General features: G+C 37.2%; 1 protein-coding gene across 1 annotated transcript; it reads right to left on the bottom strand.

The window, feature by feature from the left end:
• Window positions 1–6,380: 6,380 nt before the first annotated feature.
• LOC122052104 (F-box protein SKIP5-like) lies at window positions 6,381–11,757 on the bottom strand. The gene is made up of 5 exons (XM_042613507.1): window positions 11,443–11,757; window positions 8,385–8,529; window positions 8,236–8,314; window positions 7,193–7,251; window positions 6,381–7,006 (listed from the first exon to the last, which is right to left on the bottom strand). Exons 1-5 carry the CDS (start codon window positions 11,582–11,584, stop codon window positions 6,649–6,651), a joined length of 783 nt encoding a protein of 260 aa, XP_042469441.1. The 5' UTR covers window positions 11,585–11,757; the 3' UTR covers window positions 6,381–6,648.
• Window positions 11,758–12,131: the final 374 nt, after the last annotated feature.

Raw genomic sequence — 12,131 nt, 5'->3', positions numbered from 1 at the left:
TGGCTTCCAGACAGTAACGAGACACTAGGTCTTCTTGGTTATTGGAGCAACAACCATTTTCTTAGACAAAACATCATAAAGAAATTTAATGTCTAATTTTCTCGCTGAAAGCTCTAAATCTAATTAATAGTTCAAGTTAAATAAGATTTTGGAACCCAATATAGGTTCCAGCCTACTGGATTGACTAAAAATTTCTTAGGAGCATACATTTTTGAGATATTCCTAATTTGTCCCTTGTGGTATCTAAAATACCAATTTAGATAATTAAATTGTCTAACATTTGTATTAGATGAGCATGCACGATTTTTCAAGTTATTTACTTGTATTTTTAAATTATCATTTTCTAATTTTAATTTGTCTAACTCTTCTAAAGGCAAGATTTAGCTAGTATTACTTTTAAATTTTTAATTTCTTTTCCTAATTTACAGCAATCCTTAGTTAACAGTTTAATAAACTTAAATAATTTATCGGGAGGAAGAGATCATACCTGACTTACCTTATCGATCTCGTTGTCTGTGTCTCCCCTTGAACTACTGCTATCTTCCGACGTAGCTCCCCCTTCATCGATGCTCTCGATGCTCATTTCGGAAGAGCTTGACTCGCAGTCGTCGTCTTGATGACTTGTCATTAGTGCAAGTCCAGAGAAGGCCTCGGCTTTCGATTCGGACGACGTATCGCCCCACGTCGCCTTTAAGACCTTGCAATTTTGGACAGGCTTCTTACCTTTGTCCTTGTCCTTATTCCTTAGCTTGGGGTAGTTGTCCTTGACATGCCCTTCTTCGTTGCAGTGGTAGCAACGGATCGTCCTTTCTTTCTACCCTAAGGATGGTTAGTATTTTCAGATTTACAAAACGTCTTACCATCATAACCATTTCCTCGTCGTCGAGAGAGGACTCTGACAGGTTCGTCTCTCGATGCTTTGAAGGTGACGTTGTGCTTGGGCTCCTTCGTACCTGCACATCTTGATTCATGCACTTCAAATGTCCAGAATAACTCTTCTAAAGTAATTTTTTCTAAATCTTTAAAAATATAAAAAGCATCTACTAGTGATGCCCATTTCGTATTTCTAGGAAAAGAATTTAGTGCGTACCTTAGCGAATCTCGATTACTTACCTTTTCTCCGAGATTCGAAAGTTCGATGATAAGCTCTTTAACTCTCGAGTGCAGATGCGCAATTATTTCGTCTTCTCCAAGTCGCAGGTTGGTTAGCTGGTTGCGAAGTAGATCCCGTTTTGCGAGCTTGGATTCAGACGCCCCTTCATGCAGCTCAAGGAACATCTCCCAAAGTTCCTTCGCGGAGTCGTAGTTGTCGATTCGGTTGACTTCTTGTTGCGGAAGAATGCTCAGCAAATGGTACTCTGCTTTGCCGTTTGGCACGTAGTCGGCCTGATCCTTTTTCGTCCATTGATATTTTTCTTTACCCTCCGGTGCTACAAAACCAAATTCCATTATAAGAAGTAATTCAAAGTCGGTTTTGAAAAATACCTGCATTCGCTTTTTCTAGGTAGCAAATTCCCCTTCAAACTTCAGCGGGTATATGCTCAGTCCGACCATCGTTTTTGCTTCGATTGACGGTTAGTCCTCCTAAAGCGAACTTGGCTCTGATACCACTTGTTAGATCACGGCGCCCGACTAGAAGGGGGCTGAATAGCCCTGTAAAAATAAAGAACAACCCTTCTCGACTTTTCAAAAGAACACTTGCATAAATTATAAAAGCAATAAATTAAAACACAAAAGAAGAGGCAAAGGGATTTTTACTTGGTTACAACCGGGGAGGTTGTTAAACCAAGGAAAGTGTCGTACTAGTATCTCCTTCAAGCGGGGAAGCCTCTTACAGCGGGGAAGCCTCTTACAGCAGTGAAGTGCAAAAAGAAAGAAGCTAAACTAATATGGAAGCGCACAAGTGTTGGAATTATAATTCTTCCGTTGATTGAAAGATTCTAGATCAAGGTTATATTTATAATCTTGGTCAAGGCGCCTGGAGGAGTTCCGGGCGCCTGGAGGAGTTCCGGGCGCCTGGAGGGGTTCCGGGCGCCTGGGAGGGGATAAACTTTTATCCCCTTCGCAACGGATCGTGTTTGACGCGATCCTGGTCAAAAGTCAATCTTGGGCGCTCGGAATGGTTCCGGGCACTCAGACTAGTAAAGTCAACAAAGTTGACTTTTAGTCCGGGCCCCTCTGCTCCGGTGCTACTCGCCTCGGTCTGGGTTTTCCGCTTCGGTCCGCTCGGTTGGGTAATTTCAGCCAATCGAAATAAGGCTCTCCCGAACCCAATTTCGACCTTCTCGAGCAACCTTCCGCTCCGGCTTCTCGTCCCTCAGAAACGTCGTGCACCTCCTTCTCGTCCGCCCGCGTACTCTTCCGCTGTGCCTCGTACCTCAGACGCACCGAGCCCGTCGGCTTCCTCCCGTGTCATCCTTCTCGTTGGCTGCGTCTTTTGCTCGACTCCCTGTGCTCTTAAGCTCCTGCACACTTAGACATAAGGTTAAAACATGACATGACCTAACTTAACTTGTTGATCATATCAAAACAACCTTGGGGTTCCAACAGAGCGCTCCCATGAGACTCTGACCATCCTTGTCTACGATGGCAGCGACCACATTCCCTGCATCCTTTTCCTCCAACCACAACCCGAACAAGGTGACGACCTCGGCGTGGCGGCAGAGATCACTCGCGGGCAGGCCGCATCAGTTGACTTGGGGAAGCTTGTCCGAGTCCGAGGGAAGATCACACTGAGTCCAGATGGGGCACTGCAGCTTACCGCTAGTTCTGTTATCGTCAAACGCGGTCCAAACGCCCAAACTCTGCACATCCTGGAGTGCATTGAACAGGCATCGAGCGTATATGACCAGCCCTAAACCGAGCGAGCGTTATGGTTATGCCGCAAGGAAAGTTAGGGTTGCTATGTTAGGGTAACTCTTGTTAAGTTATGGTGTGCTCTGCTGTGTTATATTCTCTTATGTTATGTTATGTTATGTTATGTTATGTTATCTTATCTTATCTTATGGTTTGCTAAGCCATGTTGTGCTATGCTCTGGCATTTTATGCTAAGTGTTTAGGGTAACTCTTGTTAAGTGATATGCTATGTTCTGCTATTTTATGTGAAATTATCAAAGTTAAGTCTTGTCATTTGCAATGATTAAGAGGATTTGACCTATTTCAATCGTGATATTAGATGGTATTATGTGGTACATTAGATGCGGTTGCCCACCCTAAATGTTTACACAAGGGCGAGGAGTTTTTTTAGCCCATTCAGCCCATTTAGGCCAAAGCCCATTTAGCTCTAAGCCATTTAGACGAAAGTCCATTTAGCCCTAAGCTCATTTAGACGAAAGTCCAATTATCCCTAATCCTATTTAGCCCAAAGCTCATTTAGCCCAAAGCCCATTTAGCCAAACAACCCATTTAGCCCAAAGTCCATTTAGCCCAAAGCCCATTTAGACGAAAGCCCATTTGGCCCTAGACCCATTTAGTCTAAAGCTCATTTAGGCCATTTAGCCCAAAGTCCATTTACCCCTAAAGCCAAAGCCCATTTAGCCCAAAGGCCAAAGCCCATCTAGGGTTGACAAAAAATCTAGGGTTAGCCAATCCCTAGGGTTCCAGATACTCTAAGGTTAACCATGTCCTAGGGTTTACTAACCATCTAGGGTTCTAGGATAATCTAGGGTTAACCGATTCCTAGGATTGACTTACCATCTAGGGTTAACAAATTTCTAAGGTTGACTGATCATCTAAGGTTAACCAACTTCTAGGGCTCACTAACCATCTAGGGTTAACCAATTTCTAGGGTTGACTGACCATCTTGGGTTAACCAACTTCTAGGGTTAACTGACCATCTAGGGTTAACCAATTTCTAAGGTTAACTGACCATCTAGGGTTAACGAAAAATCTAGGGTTATCCAATCCCTAGGGTTCTAGAAACTCTAGGGTTAACCAATTCCTAGGGTTGACGGATACTCTAAGGTTAACCATGTCCTAGGGTTTACTAACCATCTAGGGTTCTAGGATAATCTAGGGTTAACCGATTCCTAGGATTGACTGACCATCTAGGGTTAATCAATTTCTAGGGTTGACTGATCATCTAAGGTTAACCAACTTCTAGGGTTCACTGATCATCTAAGGTTGACCAACTTCTAGGGTTCACTGACCATCTAGGGTTAACCAATTTCTAGGGTTGACTGACCATCTTGGGTTAACCAACTTCTAGGGTGCGTTTGGTTGGGGTTTATCTTTGATAATTTTGGTTATCCATCCAAGGTTATCAATAAAATTCTGTTTGATTTAGGTAATAAATGATTCCCGAGTAATGTTCCATGTCCGACACGTCAACAAAAGGGGCACGCAACCAGGAATCGGAAAACCTCGGAAAATTGAGGTTTTTCTTGATTTCGGGGTTATCGAATTTTTTTTACCTAAAATACCCTCGGATAAAAGAAAAATATGAAAAATAAAAGTAAAATGTAAAGAAAAAAATTAAAAATATAAAAAATCAAATAAAAAATTTTTAAAAATGTAAAAAATTTTAAAAGATAAAAAATCATTTAACAATAATAAAAAAAATGGTAAAAAACTTTTAAAAATGTAAAAAATACAAAACAATAAAAAAACAAAAAAAATAAAATAATAGAAAAAAAACATTAAAAAATACAAAAAAACATAAAAAAATAGAAAAATGTAAAAAAATTTAAAAAGTAAAAATAATAAAAAATGTTTAAAAAAACATTAAAAAATTAAAAATAGAAAAATGTAAAAACCCCTAGAAAATTAAAAAAACCTAAAAAATAAAAAAGTAAAAAAAATTAAAAAATTAAAAACACTTAAAAAATTAAAAAAATTAAAAATAAAAAAACTAATTAAAAAATAAAAATATATATAAAAATAAAAAAAATGAAAATGTTGGAAAATATAATAAAGTTTAAATAATAATAATAATAACAATATTATTATTATAGTTAGTTTTGTAACTAAGGGTAATCTAATAAAATACTAAAATAGGTTATTCATTAAAATCTTCAAACAAACATGTTTTTGTTGCATTACCTAGATTGAACAAATAACATTTGGTTATATTTTATTCCCCATAATCTTGATTATGTGATTGCTTGATAATCACATAACCAAAGTTATATATGATAATTTGAACCAAACGCACCCTTAATGAATTTCTCGAAGAAGTATCATATTCAATAAGATTTTAGTTATGAACGGTTAATATACTTAATATATATTAAATAAATAAATTTAAATAATTTGTTAAATGAACAAACAGCACATGAATAATTTTCTATATTATATTTATAAATATTGTTTTTAAACAATATTTATATATCATATTTATTAATAAAATTCGTATCAATATATTAAATAAATAAAAAAATTAAAACTAATGAGTAAATTTTAGTTAAGAACTCTATATTCAAAAGAACCACATAGAGATAGTAACGGGATGAGTTTGAATCGGATTTAGCCAATCTTAAAATCTGTTTTATCATGAAAAAAAAATAGACTCAAATACAGATTGATCCCGCCTACTTTTCAACCCATCTTGGTCCCGTTTAAAGCTCGACGAGTATATATATATATATATATATATATATATATATAACAAATGCGAAGCGAACCTATTTAGGATGTTTAGTACTAAGCTAACGATGATTAAAAAAAGAAAACAAAAAAAAAAGTATTTAGGATGTGTTCAGTTTAATATAGTTGTCTAAATAAACAGATAACAGACCAAAACTACATATCATGTGTATCAGCTTAACATAGTTTGTTTATATATATATATATATATATATATATAATTCATCCCAAACTTAACTCACCACAAATGAGACGAATTTAATTTAATACGAAGCTGAATTTAAACTTGACCCATTGCCATTCCTAAAATCAAGTTTATAAAAAATAAACCTCTAATGAACAATTATTTCAAGAGATTTTAGGCTCAATTACTTTATCAAATAAACTTAACACTAACCCTTTAAAATTTGGCTGATCTTAACTTGTTTACTACTCCATGCAAAATGCATTATCATGAAAAATTTTTTTTTTGTTAATCCCATTGAAATTTTCCATCACCTACTAAATAAATCCAAAAAACACAAATAAATAATGACTGAGAATCACAAGTGATTCTGACACTCCGGGCTTATGAAATGCCATGTGAAAAATTCAAACTCTTGTGATATGGGAACCCTTCCTACCTCTAACCATCACATCGCGCCTCACGGGACAAAAATTGAAACAATTTTTTTAAAAAAAAATTAGAGAAAAAAAGATGAAAATGAAACATTTGCACTAAATAATATTTGTTGCAGAGTTGATTTATCATAAACTACTAAAGAGACTGGACAACAAATTTATCTTGAACACAAACATAAAAAAAAAATGAATTTTGCAATTGAAACATAATTTATCTTGTTCCAATGTTCAAACATAATCTTATCGCAATTGAAACTACACACCGCTATTTTCTAGCGATCTAAACAAGGATGTGAACTATGAAGTCAGAGAATTTTCAGATAAATATTTTACAGCCGATCTATAACAACTGGGAACTGTTAGTGCAATGGTCTTCCAGAATTTTAATATTTGATCCGATCCTAACAAGAATGAACACGTACCAGAAGCCCGGTATGAAAGTGCTTATAGCTCCTGCTCCCCAACTTCGAACCAGAAAAAGATGCAAGTTCGCATATAAATAGCCCGCACACGCTGTAATGTCAGATTACCACTGGTGAAAACAGCCTTGGCACCGCCTTCTATTCTCGTCTGAGCAACAGTGATGCTGTCACTGCCATGTTCCTTCAGTGATTGTCGAAATGCATTGGGTACGGTGGCTGTGCTAATTATCGGAAAGGAGAGGTAATCTAAAGGATTCTCCTCACACTGAAGAATGCATCCTTCAATTGTTAACCTCCCACTGCGGTGCAGTAGGCAATATCCTAACTCGGTCCGGATTGTCAAATTTGTTATCTTGCATGTGGAAAGGAACTCCAATGCGCTGCCATGGAAACGGACTAGACTCGGTTGACAAAACAACAGTGGAATAGAAATAACAAGGATACTACATTGCTAATTTTCACAAACCGCAAATTTTAGGGATATAGCACTACAAACAAATGGAAGCTGAATCGGATCAAGTTAACTGCTAAGGATCATAATTAGAACATGAATGAGATAATCAAACCTTTCCGAGCCCCGAGAACAGGTCAGTACAGTGTCATCTGGGAGTTCGCCTCCACCAATCTGTCGGCAAGTAAAAGGAAAGATAAGAACCCATGGCTTGATGGCCATAGACAAAGATTATCGAAAACAGAGTATGTGTGAATGATAGTTTTTTTGTCAACAAAAATGCAAACATATTGGAAAAAATATTTTTCAGTACACAAGCTTTTACTATAGTAGCATGAAGATGTAACTGAATTATTTTTTAAAAAACATTTGACAAACCAATTTGTCCAAACTGTAACACATACATTCCTTGGAGTTTACAACCACTGCAATTTGTCAAAACTGTAACAAAACAATTTGACACAGATACTCTGGAAGCTCGGAGTTTACTCGAAGATCCTCCAAAGATTGTCTCAGAAAAGGGTTGTTACCTAGGGAGCTTAGTCAATTGAGCCTATGTGTCACTTCTACTCCGAGATGGAATGGTATTGGTGTTATTATTATTATTATTTGTCATTGATCAAGTGGTAAAGTTACTACCATGTGACATAGGTCATGGGTTCGGTCTCGCAACCAGCCTCTTGCAAAGCAGGATAAGGGTGTGTATAATATACCCTTCCTCGGGTGGTACTTCAATTCAACCATGGAGCAATGCCAGATCATTCATTCTGTCACTTGATGAAAGATAACTTATCCAGATGATTTTTGTCACAATTTGAAAGATCAGATTATCACATGTGAAAAACAATTCTGTAATTCTTATAAAGTGCTTTTCCAGATAATTGATTTCTTCTCAGATAAACAAAGTCCATTTGGTTGTACAGAGTAAAACTTGTATATATGGTGTATTACTAATTTTAAACTAAATTTTATAGTGATGAATGATAAACATAGACAGAGGAAATTACCATGCAAATTGAACCCTGACAATTTCCTCTTTATGTTTCTTCTCGTATAGTCCATAAATGATAAATTATTGGAAGATAAACTTGATGATCTCACATGATATTCGACAAATACGTTTAAGAATGCATCTGAGAAAGCAGAATATCATCTTACCAGGCAAAGAGGCTTTTTGATCTGAATATTACACGCAATGTGATCTCGACAAGGAGAAATAAGAATGGTATCACCAGGTCTTCAACAGAGACAGAATTCAATTAATAATACACACTCTCTGCTTCTCATAGGAAATTCAGTTCACCAACCTTGCAGCAGAAATTGCATCCTGAAGATTTGGAAAAACTCCAGGCTCACTTGTGTTTTTAGTAGACCTTTCCACGCGCAACCATAATCGGGGATGGCATGCCAAGTAGCGCCATCTGTGGCAAACAAGGGCAATGCTATAACGATCTGCAAAGAGAGGAGAAGGTTGCTAAAAGCAATTCACAGAAGCTCCAGGAAACTAAATGCAAAAACTGTAAAGATAAAATATAAGTTCAACAAAATCTCAGTGAAAGTTCTAGCATACCTTAATTATGAATGAAACCACATCCATGAGATATCTATGCCAATGTGAATTGGTGTAACACTATCAGCAGAACAATCTACCCAAATGACAGAATTGATCTATTAACTTGCTATGCTGAACCATCGGCACAAAAGATTCTCAGATTCAAGTTAATTGTAGTTTATTCATGTAAGCCTATAAGCCCCCTCATTAATTCATAACTCTCAGCCAGAGACAAAATTAAGATGCCACAATCTAATGTCCCCATCAACACTCAGAAGTCCAAGTCATAACATAGAATGACCCTTAATTGAGAGCACTTGAGGCCTAATGGTTGCTCCTCCATTGATAACCATCCATTCCGAACACTTTATCATGCCTAGGATTAGACTGATCCAAAAAAGAACTAACTGAATCAATGTCATAGTAAAGACATGTACATACTTATGGAAGATTTTTATTTCAGGTAAATGAAGCAAACAAAGAGAAAGCAACTGATGTTGGAAATCACTAATTTGTATCTACTACTACAAATTATCACCTTAAACAGCAGTTTTGAAAGACCTATTATATCACAAAAACAGAATGACAGGAAAAGGCTTTGGAGGAGAAAGCTGATCAAGTGACCAATTACGCCAAAAGCTTAAGCTATATTAGGAAAGGGGGAGCCAATTTACTTTTTGTATTCACTACTTTAAGTTATAGATGATCTCCAATTTTCATCCTCTCAAAGCTTGTTAGCTCAGGTTGAATCTTTAGGAAGGTTACTTAGGCGTTAGACAAATGTAGCAATTATTCAATTCCATGTGACCTGTCTAGGACCCAAAAACAATGGACAGATTGGTCAAATCACTGTCCCTTTCATGAGGCATTCCCCTCATGCAAACTTCATCGGCAGATCCACTTGAAGTGCTATGTAGTTTTAACAAACATAATGTGCCAATCACGATTCATGACAAATCATATGCAACAATTTGCCATGTAAATCAACTATCAAAAGAATGATAGATGCAACAGGGATAAGGGAAACAAGGAGCTAGAACTAAATTTAGATATATGTATGATATTTAAGAAAATAATTTCAAAGTGGGTAATAGGCAGCTTCATTCACCATCCACCAGCTAGGTGGGGTGAAGTTCTAGGCATTCATTGCTTGTGGGCAAATACTGCCAATATGAGTAGTAATTACATCAAATGCAGAGGGAGAGTATAAAGACTTCTTGGTTGCACTCATGAGCTCATGGCCACCACAGAAATAATCAAAACCCCTCTAGAACTCTTAGAAAGGGAAGAGGAAATAAGAAAAACAACAGGTCAAAAAATCTATTGGTCTTCTCCAACAAGTCCAAATAGGCCCTATCAGTGTCTTCCAATACATCTGCCGAAAATCAGGTTAGCAAAATGGAGCCGGGCTAAAACATGAAGACAAGCCTGATTGAAGACCAAATGAATGGCACAGCAATAGAAGTCAAAGGCCATTCCAGATAGTGATCATCTCTCCAAACATAAATATACCTGCCAAGGGGAATACTGGCTAACCAGGAGCTGAAGTGCCCAGTCAAACCAAAACTATAAATCATATTAGAATCTAGAATGTAAGTAGGCAGCTCCATGACATCTAACTGCCTGCGCAAATACAAGAATACTAGGCCTTTTCCTGCTTAGTCACACAAGCAAACAGGATTCACGGGACAAGATTATCACATAACTGTAGATTCAAGGAACATAAGCATCAATATCATTATGAACAAATTTAGAACTCTAGATATGAAACTATTACTTCTGTGAACCTTTCAGAGTTCTAAATATAAAATCTTTTACTTCTGTGAACCCAGCAGAGAGTTCAATAATATGTTGGTGACATTGAGATCAGGTTTGGGTTATTTTATGATCAGATTCACTATCCCTTTCCTTCCGTTTATTTTTAACTTATTCTTGCATTTCAATCCTTCATTAGATTACAAGTAACATGGAGTTGACAAAAAAGACGATAGACATCCACTAGAATGTGCAGTATTTATTTAATTCTTCTCTTAATTGTATCACATTTATTAACTGAATATTGATTATAGTAGTAAACATCCTATAGGAAGATGATAACTGCAGTTAAGATAGCATAAAGCCTTTTTTTCCATGAAAAATGCAAACTTTGGGAAGAGAGATCCCCCATGGATTGAAGTTTTTGAATGAAATCAATTGCTTGTCCTCTTATAGCTTCCAATCTTCAGTCCATTTCTTTCAAATAAAATCAACAAATTCATTCCGTCTCAATTTCAGACCAACTATTTTTGGGGTAGTTGCCGTTATGAAGTCAGAAGCTGTAATAATTTATGTAGAACTTCTCAATCAATTCTCTGCATATTTTAAACCTTTGTTTTGAGGAATAATGCAACATTCTCTGGATATTGCTCACCTAATTTACAGAAGAATTACTTTACTTTTCCGATAACTTAATTGATTTCCCATAATATACATACCATCGTCCCCCAAGAGTAATCAAAGAACTGATGACAAAAAAGAAGTGAAGCGGACTGAAGGCCATTAGCTGGAAAGATAGAGTGCTTATAAGGAGTATATATTATCCAGTATGTTGTCGCCATGATTCTTGATCATTTTCTTAAAACAGATCAAAATTTCAAATAGATACAATTAAAGGTAAAAACAAGAGAACGTTCACTTTTCCAACATCTCCGTAAGTAGGAACGGTGGTTGGTGTAAAATAAAAAGAGTTGCTCCGCTGCCGCGTACCATAATCAGACATGAAAAGCCCTAAAATTCAGTAACGAGGGTAGCAATCATAGGGCCTGGCCAGATACCTGGGATAGGCATGAGGAAGCTGAAAACGTGCGTGAGGCAGCCATCGTCGAGGCTATGAATCGTCGAAGAGGATACGGATGGAGAATACGATGCCGGCGCCAGTGTTACGGCGGCGAGCTCCATCCGCGTCCTCTTCGCCATCGTGAGCTCCCTGGTCAAGGGCCTTCCTCCGCCCTTTCGCGCTTGATGCGGTTCAGAGATCGCCCTTTCCCGATGGAGCAACGGGCGGGCAGCGCGGGCATGGGCGGCTGTCGGAGGAGAAGGTTCGGCCGACACGAGGCGGAGCGGATTGGGGCAAAAATATCACGGCGGACTTCCACGTGTTGAGATTAAATAATTGCAAAATTATAAAAACACTCCTAAATTTGTGTGGATTTTATATAACACCCTGGACTTCTGCAATTATCAAAACGCTCTCTTGCAACTGCAAGCGGCCTTGCTCATAAGCACGAGCGAGATCATGAGTTCACTTGTCGTCCTCGTTTATATGCTAGTCATTATTTCTAAGATTAATAATCATTAATAATTTATCTTCTCCGTATTAATCCTGAAACGAACTGAGACTAGTTAATTTTTTGTTCTTTCTTTCTTTTCCTTCCGTTTTCCCAGGAAATTTTTTCCACCGTGATTGATTCCTTCCCTACTTTAATCCACATCTTAAAATATACACAACATAGCCGATACAATT

Source organism: Zingiber officinale, chromosome 3A (assembly GCF_018446385.1).
Source record: "Zingiber officinale cultivar Zhangliang chromosome 3A, Zo_v1.1, whole genome shotgun sequence".
NCBI classification, from domain to species: Eukaryota; Viridiplantae; Streptophyta; class Magnoliopsida; order Zingiberales; family Zingiberaceae; genus Zingiber; species Zingiber officinale.
The sequence above is the reverse complement of the archived record's forward strand: the minus strand, read 5'-3'. Positions and strand labels throughout refer to the sequence as shown.